The following is a 16,014-nucleotide window of genomic DNA, read 5'->3' on the forward strand; positions in this document are numbered from 1 at the left end:
TGGTTTTGCTTGTTAAGACAGCCTTTCCACAACATCCATATCATGTTTTATCAATGTGCTTGTCTGTTTTCTTTTCTTTAAGGGTTTTTTGTTTTTTTTCTCAGAGGGCGTCAGGGCTTCAACGTTTTAAGTTCCTCAATGCTGGAACAAAACCATCTAACAGATAATATAATAACAACAATTTTTCAAGTTTAAAATAGTGCTTGGAGGTATTAGGGAAAGATGCAGGATGTCACAAAGACACCCTGTTCTGTGCATTTCATCTAAAAACACCCTGAAACATGGCTGTTTCAGGGTGTTTTTAGATGAACAATTCTGAGATGTAGGCTATATTGAAGCACCAGCAGTTGCCTGATGATGAGGTTTCCTCGTGACTTCACTTTGTGCCTTCATTTAAGCCACGTTTCTCATAAGGTGGTTGTTTTGACATTTTCAGTTGTCATGTGAGTTCACTTGACAACCAGTGTGACTTTTCTCGACCCAAGTCAGTTTTTAATCACTCTTTCCAGACATTGTAAAGATTCCCCACCCGACTCTGAGAACCCACTCACCACACAGTTTATATCTTGTGATTTGCATTTGAGAAGACACACCTCTCTGAAGACGTCTTGTTTCCGGCTCTGAGCAAGTGAGTGGAAAGTACTGATAAGCATCACAAGCATTTCAGCAGAGCACACTTAACAGGGGAGGTGACCTCACAGTGATGTGGAAACCTTTTTTTCTCTCTCTATGAACTCTAACCCCCCTTAGATTTCCGCTCTAACTGTAATTACAGCATTTTGTCTTTTTAAGCACATCTATAGTTTTAGTATGATTATAAATTTAGATTTTAAAAGACGAATTAACCAACAAACCACAACCGCTGATTAATCTAGAGCATTTGATCTTTGGGTGTATTTATCTGAACAGTCAACATGATAAGAGATAATCTACAGCAGTGAGGAAGGATCATTTGCATCCATACCTACTAAAGATAGTTATTTTAAGGTTTGTGGGGTTTTTTGTAAGTAGACCACAGCTTGTGAGGCTGCTTGTGAAACCATAGAGAGTGACAGAGCTAAACAGTAATGCTGCACGTCTAAGCTGAGCAAATAATTATGCTTACCTTTTCACCATCATACTTTAGAAACACAAAGTACAACCAATGCTGTTGTGAAATTTAAAAGCATTGCCCATATTGTGGCCCCAGATGAAAAGGTAGCAAAACACATTATTCTTTGAACCCAGTAATGAATGCTTGTGCCACATCTGCCCGATAGTTAAGGGAATTTTCATTAAGAATCCGGCTCCTCATGGCATTAGCAGCATTTTACTAAATTGGTGGACTGAAACACTCTTATTGCCACCTCAGAGGCATAAAGAGGTTCTTCCGATATACAGTGGAGGGTGTAATTTGATCCATTACTGAATTTGTAAGGTTGCTCATTTCCCAAGAAATAAACAGTCAAAATTTAATGTGGATTTTGTTTTAGTGGAGTGAGATGGGATACAAAAAATTTCGAAAAAATATACCATTACACGAAAGTTTTACAGTAGATAGATTTGCATGTCAGTGAGTGAAATTAGTATTTGACGCCCTACAACTCAGCCACAGTTCTGGTGCACGTGCATCGGCTGTGCTCCGACGTAGCACAGTGATATCAATCAATCAGTCAATCTAAGATACTCCTGATCTTTACTCGTGTGTATAAATCGCACCCATCCAAAGAATCAATTTCTCCCATTCCAATCTCTCCAGGCCAAAGAGCCGTCAATGGACATCAAGGACAAGATTGTAGAGCTGCACAAGGTTAAACTGGGCCGTAAGACCATCAGCAAGAAGCTTGGTGAGAAGGTGGTGGAATCATTTGGTCTGGAGCTATATGCAAGATCTTGTGTTAATCACCTAAAGGCAGTTGGGAAGACAGCCACCAAGATCACCATTGGCTGACTTGCAAATCAATTTATAACATATATTTAATGTTGGGGTTTTTTTCTGGATTTTTGATTGATTTTCTGTTTCTATTTATTAAAATGAACCAAACTTGATATGATGTGATCAAACTTGATAATTCAGCAGGGGAATAAATAATTATTTACCTCACTGTTTAGCAAACTGCCAACCTGAAATACCAAAGAAAACCCTTGAATGTGTAGCTTAGCATCTAGCTCTTGATGCCAAAGTGACCCGTTTGTAAAGAAATATTGCACCTCATCCAAATCAAGATTTAGCTGATGCTTCTTTGTAAACAAACTATTGTAAGTTTATGTGGGCATGTCTCTATCAGATCTGTACATCAAGGTACTTTCTTACCATAACCTGAAGGAATAAGTCCATATGACTCTGCCGCTCCATAAATGTTGTTCTTTTAATCTTTTTTTGTTTTGGCTGTATACTTTGCTCACGTACACATCCATGTATCATACTGCAGAAACTATATTTATTTTGGTTTGAAGTGTTTACACTAAAGATGTGACCAAACTTCAATGTGAATAGTCTGTCTCATTGTTCTCCCACAAAGCTGTCATTAGTGTTGGTCCAGGTCAACTGCTGTATTCACCGCTTCTTCAGTCTGACCCTCAGAGGCTTCCTTCAGAGTTGCCACAGGTCTTTGGGCGTCTGTCATAGCTGGTGTTCTTTGAATTGATTTATCAGATTTTGACACACCGTTTGCTTACTGCTGCCACATAAGCTTTTCATTAGTTTAATAACGGATTAGACTCACATGCAATAGACTGGCAGCCTGTCCAGGATGTAGCCCGCCTCTCGTCTCTCTCACCTCTGGGACTGTTGGGATAGTGTCCAGGTTCCCGCTCCCCATTTTGATGAAATGGATAAGTGAGTGGATACTTGCTTGGATTCCAGGTGGTACTCACTTCTAAATGTTTGCACATTATTATCCTTGTGCTTTTCAGTCACATGTTCCTTTACCTTTATTGTGTAGGTTATGTCTTAATAGGCACCCTGCAGGCGTGGACCTCCATGATCAAAGGCAGGGACAGACTTTTGTAACTGTTACGGCCAGGCGGAGAACTACAATGGAAGAGAAACTGATGTCTCATTAATGTTTTCAGAATCAGAATCAGAAAGACTTTATTTATCCCCAAGGGGCAATTAAGATACAACAGAGCAGCATGACGTTGAAGATAAGGACAGGGCATAAACAGGCTATAAGTGTGAGATAATAAATGCACACAGAATATACAGTATACACACAGTTTTAAAATTACACAGTTTTAAAATTAAAGTGACTGAATAGGTGAATAAATGACTTTAAGTGACTAAAAGTGAATAAAGTGTCGGCAGTATAAAAAGAGTGTAGAGTAGTTGAAGTTTCTGGTGTGGGAAATGGTCTCATCGGCTGGAGAGTGGCTTCGGGGACAAAGGTGGCTCTCCTCCTCTCAGTCCTGCAGGAAATGCAGCGGAGGCGGCGCCCAGAGAGGAGCCATTGGAATGCAGGGTGAAGAATATGAGAGGGGTCGTTTTGGTTTTGCTTCCTTCTTCTGGTTTGTTTATTTTTTACCATTGTCATTTTCTACTTATATATACATACATATATAAAAGTGCCCCATGGGCTCTGATGCTGTGCACCAACACCACTTCTGCATGCCTTCCATCGCTCTATAAATCTTCTCTGTGGTCCACTTCTTTCCTCTCTTGTCCACTCACCCCCCCTAACTTTGATGCTTTTTCAGTATTTTTACTTACTGCAGTTGACAGCAATAGTTGTCTCAATGTGCTTTGTATTGTAAAGTATATAAGTCCTGTGATATTAAAAGGAAGGCCCCAGCAATTCCTAAAACACTTGGTGATGGTGGAGAGGAAGATCTCTCTTTTAATAGGAATATATCTGTGATAGAACCGGGCTCAGAGAGCAGCAGGCAACTGCTGAGACCTGTTGGGAGGTGAGAGGAAAGAGAAGTGAGACAAAGAGTGCATAGAAAGACAAGCAGGAGGCATAGGAGAGAGTAGACCAAAGCTTATGACATGCAGTGCTGTATGAATATAGGGGAATCGAAAGAAAAAGAATATGGGAGTGCTTATGCAACATGGAGAGGGGATGATTTAGGCTCACTTGATCCAACCCCAACTATAAGAGTTAGAAAAAAGAAACGTTTAAGGCCTAATGTAAAGTAGTGAAGTTGTTTGAAGTCTCTGTCTCCCACTGTACTTTTAAAAAATAGCAACAACAGCTTTAAAGTTTTTACGTTAAATTCTAAGGTTGACTGGATTTTCTTTGATACTACAAATTGTTTCTTAGTTGCCATACAAACTGTTTTTATTCAATTTAATATAAAGTGATAAAACAGAGGCGACTCTCCATATCAATTTCTGAAAGCAGTGGATTATCCTTAAATATATATTTTGATATAACGCCGGGATTACTACAAGCAGCTCTGTGCGTATTGTATTTCAGAGTGAGCATCATCTCAAGTGTCCCCATTCATCTGTAAGACTAAACGCTTTTTTTTCTCACCCCGCGGTCTGGGACTTTAATGAGAGGCGGAGCTGCGGTGGCAGAGATTATTCATGAAAAAACACTGACATTTTTTCAAACAAACGCCTTCGGGTTTTAGTCATTTGCCAGTTAGTGGCGTTTGAGAACACAGAAAAAACAAGCCGACTCCTTTTTTTCCAGCTGATAACCCCACAGGCAGATTTCATGAAACTCTACGGCGCTCTGACGCCAGACAGCAGGAAACCTAACAGATGAGCAGAAAAAACGGACCGCTTCGTGATGACACGACGCACTGGCCCTTTATTGCGCGAATATTTCAACTTCAATATGTTTTATATTCGTAAAATACATTTTCCCGCCGCCTTTACAATTCTTTGCTTCTTAGTGTCTCCGGTGATGCTAAAAGATACCACAACGTGTCGGGTAAGTTAAACACAGAGCGCACTACAAAAGCGAAACGAGCAGGATTTATTTGCGTGAAATGACTGTAAACGCTAAATGAGAGTGTATTATTATTATTTCCAGTCAAATTAATGAGTGTATTTTAATCTTTTGCTTTTATTTTGTATGTTTGAACATCGGTTCAAGTTGCGCAACCGTGTTTACAGAGAGGAAATGTAAATTAAATCAGAACACAATGATTTAAGAATCATTTGAATGACTTATTAAATTTATAACAATGAAAACACACGCCAATCAAAAAAACCAAGTCAAAGAATCCTCCCCAGAGACCAACAGTTTCTTGCTGTGACTGATCAAAAATGGGGGACTTTTTTTGCTCACATCTTTGACTCTTTATATCGGAGTCACGCTTTTATGTGCGATACCTGATTAATGTGGTTTGAATTAAGCTGACTGAGACTGTCATTGGTCTGGATGGCAGCATATTTTGCCCTCAAACCTGTATATCGCTTATTATAGCACTAACAGTGCCCTCACAGATATCCAGTGGGCCATTTTTCTTTTTAAAATGACATAAATGTCTAAATGTTCTTCCTTATTTCTAAATATTTCCTAAACATATTTTTATCTTTGTTCTCCTTACTTTAGATTGGAAACCCAAAAGGTAAGTTATTTAATTTCTTTGACTTTTCTCATTGTGAAAGCGTGTGATAGCCGTCCTAACGCTCTTCTGTCCCTGCACAGATCATGTTGATGAAAGATGCCCTGTGGAAATGATAAGTTCTACTATCACTGGGAAGGCTTACTCTGAATGTGTTTCTGTTTATGTCTGGTTGAAAGCTGAGGGTACGGAATGCAACCATGCCTTCAAAGTTCATATATCCACTTCAAACACACATGTGGATGTATGTCACCACCTATAAAACTGTTATGTGGCACAACTGACAAAGTTGTTTTCTTCCAGATTTTAACAAGAGCCCAAAGCTTAAAATTCTCAGTCCAATTAAGAAGACACTTAAGCCTACCCTGAAAATACTGCCACTGAAAATACAGGTTGGTGTTACCTTTGCAGCTGCACCGAAGAGTGAGAAATGTCAGTATGACTATGCAGTTCATGATGTTAACAGGTACGGTGGTATCATCTCTCATTCTCTCCATCTCAGCGTGAGAATAAAACACGTAAAGGTGAAAAGTTCAGCTGTTGCAACTGTAACATACCGCAAATACCAGAGAGAAATACCAGTCGTCCCATGGTAAGATGGCTTTTTTCCTTTGAACTGCTAAAATATTAAGCATAGTTTTATAGATAAATATAACCTGATTGTGGCTGTTTTTTGTTTTGTTTTTTCATTTGCAGTGGGTGCTTGAATATGACTGTGTCAAGGCGAACACTGGAAACATTGTTTCTGTGCTCTACAGCACAAAGTCACTAAGCTGCAATGTCACGTACAGAGTAGAAGGTAAAGGTGATCTGGAATCTGAAATACAATCTGTGCATTTCTCTACTGGATAAATAAACTGATTGTTTCCAGACAACATGGTGTCATTTGATATTTTAATTGTGGTTGTGAACAGAGCAGTGAACATATAGATTTAGGTTGGTGGCTTCATGTAAATCACATAATTTCCATAGTCATCAAAAACACTTAGTGACTCAACATCACCGGTGCACCGATTTTTAACTTTTGCTCATTATCAAAACAATGGAAAGATTATCCAGATAGTTCTACGATACACATTCGTTGTCTTTGAGTTGTTCATCTGCACACACTCGTGTGCCTCCAGTTTTTCAAATATTCTGTGGCTTGTTTTGTGTGTGACAGAAAGCCCAGACTTCGATCTGTCTGTGGATTCGTCATCTAAATCTATCACTGTTGCTATGAAGAGAAAATCCATCAACGTCACCACGAAGAATGAATCTTTTACTGTTACCATGAACACTGAGGAGGTCTATGTCAGACACTGTTACGAAAATGAATGGAAATGCGAGGGCAAGACCAAGGGGCATCCCCTGAAAGTGAGTATTACGGGCAAGTTGACTTATTACCTTGTTTTTGGTAGTGTTTGCACACTCGTGTGTCATTCTGTCTGTGAATACGATGGCTCGAAAAGTTTTTAAATAATTCTGATGTTAACAATCCAAGAAAATTTGGGTTACGTCCACAAGGCCAACCAAATGACCGATTGGTTGAAAATGGGCAAAAAAGAATATAACTTAGAAACTATGACTCTTACAAATGTGGTGTGTATTGTCAAAATATAGAAAGGACCACATTTGACATTTTACGTCTCTTTCAAGGTCAATATATTTATCTAAAGGTCAAAGTGGTGATAATGCTCTATAAAGCTATTTCACATGACAATAATGTGTCAGCATGGGTTACTTTTTGAGTATAGTTAATTGTAAGTATAGTTATTATGGTGTTGTTACGTAGGTTACGTTTAACAGGTTATAACTGTTTAAATACATAACATATTGAATACATGTACAATGTGCTCAAATAAGTATTATTGTTTGAAAACAACATACACTGGTGATTAAAATCTTTTTTCACTTGATATTTACTACTAAACATTTAAATTAATTAAGTTAACAATCCAATGAAAACTATAGATGCGCTATATTCACGTAAATTAAAACTAGTTACACTCCAAATGAGGTAAAGTATATTAAAATGGGTTTCAAGTGGGCAAATTATTGGCCTGCACGTTGCTCTTGTTTTTACTGCACTGCAAACGTCTTAAAATATGTTTAAAAAGAACAAAAAAAATTAAATGGAAACATAAAAAAAATACAGTTGAATTCCCGCAATACTCACTTTTTAAAAAACAGCAATAGGACTGACCAAAAAATTGTACAGTAACACCAAATATAAGCAACAAACAGGCCAGAGTTAAACAGCGTTAAACAAAACAGAAGTCCCTAGAAAGTAACCTAAAATCACAGAGAACATCTCACACTGGGGCAAGGCCAGGGACTCAAAGTGGACTCAAACGTAAATATTCCATAAGAGAGTGAGCTCGGCGCGATTTGTTTTGTAATGTGTTTGTGTGTGCTTTACAGATTGATACGTCCCAGTCAGCTGTTCTCAACATCTCTTACCTGCTGCCCTGTGTGTGCATAGAGGTGAGCTGAGTGTAATCTTCAGTGGAGCAGTATTTTATGTTGTCAGTATTCTTTCTTACACCAGGTCTTGTTTGCATTGGCAGGCATATTACACCCACACCGACGCAACGCGGCGTAAAAAGTGCCCCATTAAAGAGACGGGAGTCATGGGTGAGTGTGACTGAGAACGTTTTTAGGCGTTGTGATGTTTAGAAAGGGAGACAAGAAACTTTCGAATTGAATTCTTTTTTTAAAGCACAAAATGTGAAAACAGGACAACACCAAGCAGATGGTCCTCCGATTACATTAAACTATAAGTAAGTAACCAGGTTTTAGGGAAAGTAAAAAAAACTGCACACAAGCCAGAGGGACGCACTTCTGTCTGAAGACAGCATTAAAACCGCGCACAAGCGAAACATTCTTCTGCGTGTCTGTGTTCACAGCATGATTCAGATAACTTGGGACCTGAATTTACTGGTTCCTAGTTATAGCTGATTCAGTAGTGACACAGATTCTTCAAGATAAGGCAGTTTAATAAAGTAACAAGTCAAAGAGAATAAAGCCCTCAGGGAAGTGAGAACTCAAAGGCTGGCATGCAAAAATGAGTTCCGTCACAGTTTTATGGCAATTGAGAAACCAAATCCCATAACTTCAGAGCCCGAGCTTACCCAATACTTCTTATCCAAAATTGACTTTTTGAATAAGTATAAGGGTGTCGTCATTTTGCCCCTTCTCGAACTCCCTAAGACCTGGTAGTACGTCCTCCTCTGAGCTCTCTCTCTCTGATGTGTGGCCCTCCTCCACCTCACATCCTCACAGCACTCAGTGTGACTCCACTTCCACATTTCTGAGTAAAATCCTGTCTGCGTCACTTAGCCCTCTATCATACCATCCATATTGGGGAGCCATGACCTCACAAAACAGGTTTATGTGAGAGTTGGGTCTGAGGAATGGAGTTTAAAAAAAGAAGCTAGACTCTGACAAGTTATTTGTTAATATGATGTTTTAGTAATCAGACGTGTTTCTGTCATCTAACTCTTTTAATTTTCATAAAGTAAAACTTTTTTAGTAAAACTAATTGGAAACAATGCATCACATCATTCTGTGATCAAACAACAACAAAAAACCCAGAAAACAAACAAAGAATTTTGAGGAAAAATTGAAAGATGTAACATTTAAATTTGAATTAATGAAATAATAAATAAATATCCAAACATTTTTTCTTCTGGCTCTCACGAGGATATGCCAGTCCTCTAAAGCTAGGACTTCTGGCTTAAGCCATTTCTTTGTATTTGCTTTCCTGTCCATTAAACTTATCAAGAATCAAAGTAGGTCGTTATTTTGTAAACTTGCAGATGGAGAATTTAGAAATTCATAATTGTACAAAACAAAAAAGAAATATGTTATTATTTGTCCTTAATAAAGCAACTAATTCTGCAAATAATAGTAATGTGTTCCAGTTTTGGACACGTCCAAAATATGTGGTAATGGCCGGCTTTTTGGAAGCCACGGTTTCTCCAACAACAAGAAGCTTTGGAAAAGGAGCGCTCTACAGCTTTTAAAGTGCTTATCTGTGAAATACTTGATAAATACAAGGCTCTTCATCATTCCCCTTGTCTTACAATCTTTCACAATGCCAAAAAATGCAAACCTCACACAAGCTACAATGCAAGTTTTGTTACAACAAACGGGCCTATCACAGTAAAACAAAACAAACTGACTCTTGTAATGCAGGATTCTGCAGCGTACGATGTTGCAGATTTCCGTAAGCACATCTGTGTCAGTTACTCCCATCCTCTTCCATTGTTGTGTTCAAGGAAGTTTTATTGCATTACCAGAAAGTGCTGCCAACTTTTTGTTGCAGTTGCAGTGGTTGTGTTCTCTAAAGTGGTTGTGTTTCATTTATTTAGATTGAATACATATTAAAGAGATTCATTTTTATCCGTATGACAAATACACGTAATTACCCACTTAATTAACTTATTGAATTTATGATCTGAGCTTTGCGACATGATGCGTTTCCTGTTGGAAGCAGCCATCACAAGATGGGTACAGTGTGGACATAAAGGGGTGGACGTTGTCAGCAACAATACTCAGGTAGATTGTGATGTTTCAATGATGCTCAGCTGATACTCAGGGGCCCAAAGTGTCCCAGTAAAAGGGGCTTCACACCATTACACTCAAATTCTGACTGTGATCCAAAGGTCACAGCACAAATCGAGACTCATCAGATCAGGCAACATTTGTCTGCCATTCTGTTGTCCAGTTTTTTGTTCTTAGCTGACAGGAATAGTATGCTGCTGTAGCCCATCAGCTTCACATCTAGATGTGTTTTGCATTCAGAGATGCTCCTTGGCATGCTTTGGTTGTAACAGCGGTATTTCAGTTACTTATTGTATTCCCGCAGGCTTGAAGCAGTCTGGCCTTTCTCCTCTGACCGCTGGCATCAACAAGGCATTTTCACCCAGAGCTCTGCCACTCTGGGTGGTTTACACCATGCTCTGTAAACCTTCCAGATGATTGCGTCGGGAAAATCCCGGTAGATCAGCTGTTGTAGAAAGTTGTTTTGACCCTGTCTGCATGCATAAATACGCTGAATTACTGCCATGTGATTGGATGATCAGATATTTGCATTAACAAGCAGTTAAACAGGTGTACATAACACTCTGGCAGGTTAATGCAAGTTTCAATATGTGCTGTTATGGGGACTTCTTTGTTTGTTTGTTTACGTAAGATAATACAAAAGAATTATGTTGCTGTATCCTTTTAAGAGATAATATTGTTACAGAAGTTATCCAGCAGAGCAGCTGTGACTCCATTATTGATAATACTGCCAGTCTGCTACGCAGTAACTGATACAAGACGCATTTTTGTATTAATATGATAACAGGATTTAACACGTTTCATGGTACTTATATAAAGCTTTTTCTACTCAGGTTGAGCACTTGAAGCACTTACTACAAGCCTCATTCACCCATTAATGCAAGTGCCTTTTGTTTTCTATGTCTAAGCACTTTTAAACTAATATTCATGCACTCACCCTCTGATGGATGCGTCGGGAGAAACTTGCCGTTCAGTATCTTGCCCCGAGCTACTTAGACATGAAGGTTGGAGGAGCCAGAGTTCAATACACTGACTTTCCACAGCCTCTTCCACCTACTGAGCCACAGCCGTCCCAAATGAGTTATAAAGCACTTTTAAAAACAGCAATAAAGTGCTGTACAATAACACCAAACATAAAAGGCAAACACAGGCCAGAGGGTAAAAGACTCTATAAGAGGCCCGAAAGTAAGAAACCCCCAAATTTCTAGTCTTAACCAAACTGAACAATCCTGGTCTATTTCTTCATTCTTTTAGTGTTGTTAATAAGTTGTAGGTTTATAGTTATGGAACAAGAGACTCTTGCAAATGCAAATGCAAAATTAAAAGTGTCTTCATGACGATGAACAAGAAGGTGTTCATTTTTTTTGTTATTATTTTTGTCTGTCTCGTTGTCTAAAACTGACCCTTAAAATGCATATGTTCACATACATCTGTGCATGTCTGTTTGGTGGTGTTTATTGTGATCCAGTGATACAGGTTGGCCAACGTTTGCATCCCGGGAATGTTATTGGCATGTCGTTCTAATGTTTTTTGCGTTAACATCGCCTCAACAGATGCCAGAGATGCGTTTTCCTCCTGTAAAATCACTTTCTACACGGACGGTTTTACGCTGTGTACACTGTGCCCAGCCAGCCCGCTGAACATCTCTGCCTCCCTCTGCTGGATGCAGCACAAACACCTCTGCACGCCTGTGCTTAACTCCACCCTGGAGAAGAAAGACAGGCTTGTAAGCATAGCAGCATCCATGATGAATATTTGTGGAAAAAAAAAAACACATTTTTTTTTGTTTGTTTTTTTAAAGACCAATTTTGACTTTTTAGCAGAAATATGACACTACTGCAGTGGACAAACACCCTCAGATGTGTGTGCAGGTGAGAAGCACCTAGATGCGTTGATTGGAAACTACCGCTACCTGCCGTTTATTCACAGATGTTAATTCGTTTTTACAGCTTTCTGTACAAGGAATACGCAACATCTCTTGCCCTTTTACAGCAGGTGAGTGGGTGGATGTGGGATGGAGGAATTCTACTAACAGCTCTAATAAGTCTCAGGTTGTTTGTGTGCTTTTCCCTTATGCACTCAGTCTTCCTTTTTGTCCCCCACAGATACGCCTTCTTGGGAGGTCTCTATTGGACCTGGAAGGCAGATGATAATGGTACATGTCAACTCTTTTTCTCCAGCAACGTTTTCAAGCCAACTCTGTGTCCTTACTGAGAGGGAATGCACAGCTGTAGGGAAAGCACATTCAGTTACAATGGTTGGTAAAAAAAATATGCATTTTTAATACAGATTAAAAAACAAGGAAAAAATTCATGCTAAAGGACAAAAATGTGAACATGTGTGCATATGTTCTCTATTTTATAGGAAGGAAACAGAAGTGAAAAAATAATAAATTTGCCTCTTCACTTTTATTCTAAAAATCCTTGCGTCCAGGTAAATATACATACACACATACATGTATGTATTTCTGGATTTTATGCATTTTATCATCTATATTCTCGTGCTGTTGTTCAGGTGTGGCAGTCGGATCCTGTTCGTCGTGGAAGAAGAATTTTCTGCCCGGACTGTAAGTGTGCTCACAAACCTGAACCTGCCAGCATAAGTTGGTGCATCTGATTGTTCATACACACACAACTCCTACAAAGTAAATACATTCACCATTATCTGTTTTATTTATTCTTTCCTGTTTTTCTTACAGACACCCACAATAGACGCGGCTTGTATGCGGTGGCAGTTCTGATATTTGTGTTTGTAGTTGTGTCGTTTGGAATTTTTATCCACCGTGCTACAAAGAGGGGAGCTGCAGGTTAGTTCATTTACCTCACTGCAAATCATGTTTTCATATGGAAACCATTTACAGTTTCAAGGCACAGGCTAATTTAAATTGAATGACTACTCTGCCTTGAATTTATTTCAATTCATTTCTGTTATTTTAGCTTCACTGTTGGTCTTAAAGGAGCAACTAAAACACATAAAGGACATGCTCTCCCCCCCCTTGTCTTTTCCGATAAATTTAGGTTGGCTGTATATCCAGAAGCCACTGCTGCTGGTGTGTTCATCAGGTCAGTCGGACCATATCTCTGCTGTGTGTGCATTAGCCTCAATTCTTCAGGAGGAGCTAGGTGCCACAGTACGCACACCTCTGTGGGCCCAAAACTCTCAAAGCCAGGATGAGTCGGGGCCTGGTGTGGCAGATCTGGGCCCACTTCCCTGGCTGTATGGCCAGTGGGATGCTGTCTGCAAGGAGCAAGGAAAAGTGCTTGTAATTTGGAGTCCTGAAGCCAAGAAAACCTATCAGAAGTGGACAATAGAGAGGGCAAACACAGATCAGAGTGAAAGAAAAGAGGTAGACTGCAGAAATGCACACACGAAACATGAGAAAACCAAGGCAGAGCTGGAAGAGGATGTGAAGCAGAATGGAAGAAAATTAGGAAAATTTAAAAAAGAAAAAGCTGTTGGAAAAAAAGATGGTGCTAAATTATGTGACGATAAAGACTCGTACCGACAAAAGGAGGCCTCTGCATTGATAGAGCCAATGTTCACAGCTGTGCTGGCTCGCTTAAAAAGGGTGCTGCAGGAGCACAAAAATCAAGAAGTTGTTCTTATCTATTTCCAGGGCCTCGGCCACAGCAAGGATATCCCAAAAGCCTTCAGGGAGGTCCGTCAGTACTGCTTACCCCAGGATTTCAGGGGTTTAATAGGGGAGCTGGGAGAGATGACAAGAAGTGTTGAATTTAGGTGGCACTGCTGGCCCAGAGTCCTTTCTAAAGGGCTGGCAATATGGCTGGCACAGAAACTATCTCAGAGGCTGCAGACGCTCGTGCCTCAGACACAACGAAATAAAGTGCAATCAAGAAAATATCCTCGATGAAAAAGACATTACATAAGCCTGAGAGCAGTCTGAAGTGGCCTTTAGCTGCCAGACCCTGAACTGTGCAGGTGTATGTGTTTCTACACGGGAGAAACACTACCACTACCGTGGAAAGCAGAGAAGTTTTAATCTCAAGTTTCAAAGTGACAGAAGTGGGTTTTTTTGTTTTTTGTTTTGCTGGAAACACGAGACACGGGAGCCGGTGTTCCATTGCAAACTCCTGAAACCCTCACTCTGTACGAACTATTCATTACCGAGCTCTGCTATGTCCAGTATGCCACAAGATGTTTTGCATGTTAAGAAGAGGTAAACACTCTGTCCTTTGCACAGCATTTAGCCTCTGACAGAGGGTTCTTTATATTGCTTTCGTGACTGAAGCCCTAGTGAACACCTGTCTTATCTGCACGAATATGCTAACCACTATGAAAATCTTGTTGCAAATAATACCCCACTTTTTTCATGAACACATTTAATGTTTCAAAGTGTTGTGACAGCACAGGTGACAAACTGCGTGACTGCTGTTTACAAAAAACCGTCAAATTTGCATAGGATTTTCTAAACACAGACATTAAGCCAAAGCTTTCATCGGATTTCCACTTTTACTGCAAATGTAAAATGTGCTTCACTAATTAGAAAGTAACTGCATTCATGTGTTTATCTTTTTGGCATTTAGTGGGTTTGATAGCTTTTTGTAGTAATAACTCCTATTTATGACTGGGGCTACTTCTACAGCTGTGTCTACATGTGTGTTTTTTGCACACATACTACCTCCTGCATTTTAAAAGTGAAGAATAATTAACATTTTGGCCTTTTTTTGTTGTTGTTGTATTTTTTCCCCATTGTGTTTTTCACTATGCTTGTTATTTAATGAAGGGAAACGAAAAATGAACATGAATGGTAAGACTTGGCTGGGGGACTCAATGAGACAGAAACAGATAAAGCCAGTATTATTCAAATTATCCAACGGAAAACATGTAGTGCAGTGGTTACCTCAAAATCTCAGAGCATTAGAACAAGAAAACCGTGTCTGTGGTACTTTCCCATGTCTTATATTTATTGCAGAAGTTTTATGAACTTCAACGGTGAACATTATGCAAAGTGAGTTTAAACAGAAAAGTGACATCTCATCTGGATCTACAGACAAAAGTGATTGACCTTTGAAGAAGTGTTTGTTCAGTTTTAGTCATTCCCTGAAGCTGTTTTCCCTTCTTAAGTATTTTAAGGTGGCATTAGCCTGCGGCACTGTTTGCATTATAAGAATATGTTTTGAATAAAAAACAGACTGCTTGACAAAATAATTACTTTGACAAAGTATCTCTTTAATCGCAGAAATTTCTTTTTTCTGTATTTGTCGCCTGTTTTATGAACTTCATATAATAAGTTGTTTGTTCATTTGAGTTCCGGCAGCACATCACCGAGCAGGAGCTTGAGTGACAGACTTGCTAGACAGGATTAATCGTGAAGTAAACGTCTGCTGCATGATTTAGCAACCCGCAGCAAAGAAAACACGAAGGTTTCCATGTAAGTTTCTAGATTCCTACAAGACCTCTGGAGGGTAGTTTGATGTAATACTGTAGCTGCAATAAAGTCACAATTTTATAATGTTACATGAATAAATACATAAAATAAATACTTAAATCAAACAAGTTACATGTCTTGCTAGTATCATTTTGTTTAAACTGCAAAGGAGGGCATTTACTCTGGTAATAGACAAATGTATATATGCATCTGCATGGTTTGCATATCTCTCTTAACCTCCTAGGACCTGGCGTCCACATATGTGGACATCAATTTTGGGTTACTTAAACCAAAATAGTCAATTTTGTTCTACAAGGGCCTGATATCCACTTATGAGGACATTATACTGTTCGATTGAAATTTTAAACGAATATCTTCATATGAGGCTCTCATTTCTCTTAAAAACAAAATTCAGGTAAAAAAGAAAAAAAGAAAAAATCTGTTATTTCTTTGTTTTTACATTCATCGGGTCCCAATATTCCCAAATATCAAAGAGAAATTAAAAATGCACACCATGAAAGAGTTCGGGTCTTAGTAGTTTAAACAAGCAAGGTTGGTCATGTTTCAGGTGCCAT

General features: G+C 39.1%; 1 protein-coding gene across 1 annotated transcript; it reads left to right on the forward strand.

The window, feature by feature from the left end:
- The first annotated feature begins 4,488 nt into the window (after positions 1–4,488).
- Positions 4,489–15,781, forward strand: LOC102295926 (interleukin-17 receptor C). Its single transcript, XM_005938938.3, is given in 18 exon segments — positions 4,489–4,862; positions 5,490–5,505; positions 5,586–5,687; positions 5,806–5,894; positions 6,005–6,094; positions 6,199–6,301; positions 6,665–6,858; positions 7,906–7,968; positions 8,052–8,118; positions 11,604–11,776; positions 11,871–11,921; positions 12,000–12,045; positions 12,156–12,307; positions 12,415–12,483; positions 12,565–12,616; positions 12,749–12,856; positions 13,068–13,898; positions 13,901–15,781. Coding segments are annotated over 18 exon segments (2,430 nt in total). The 5' UTR covers positions 4,489–4,718; the 3' UTR covers positions 13,981–15,781.
- The last annotated feature ends 233 nt before the right edge of the window (positions 15,782–16,014 follow it).

The sequence above is a fragment of the Haplochromis burtoni genome, unplaced genomic scaffold, assembly GCF_018398535.1.
Source record: "Haplochromis burtoni strain Fernald_Lab_line unplaced genomic scaffold, NCSU_Asbu1 Contig_252, whole genome shotgun sequence".
Classification (NCBI taxonomy): Eukaryota; Metazoa; Chordata; class Actinopteri; order Cichliformes; family Cichlidae; genus Haplochromis; species Haplochromis burtoni.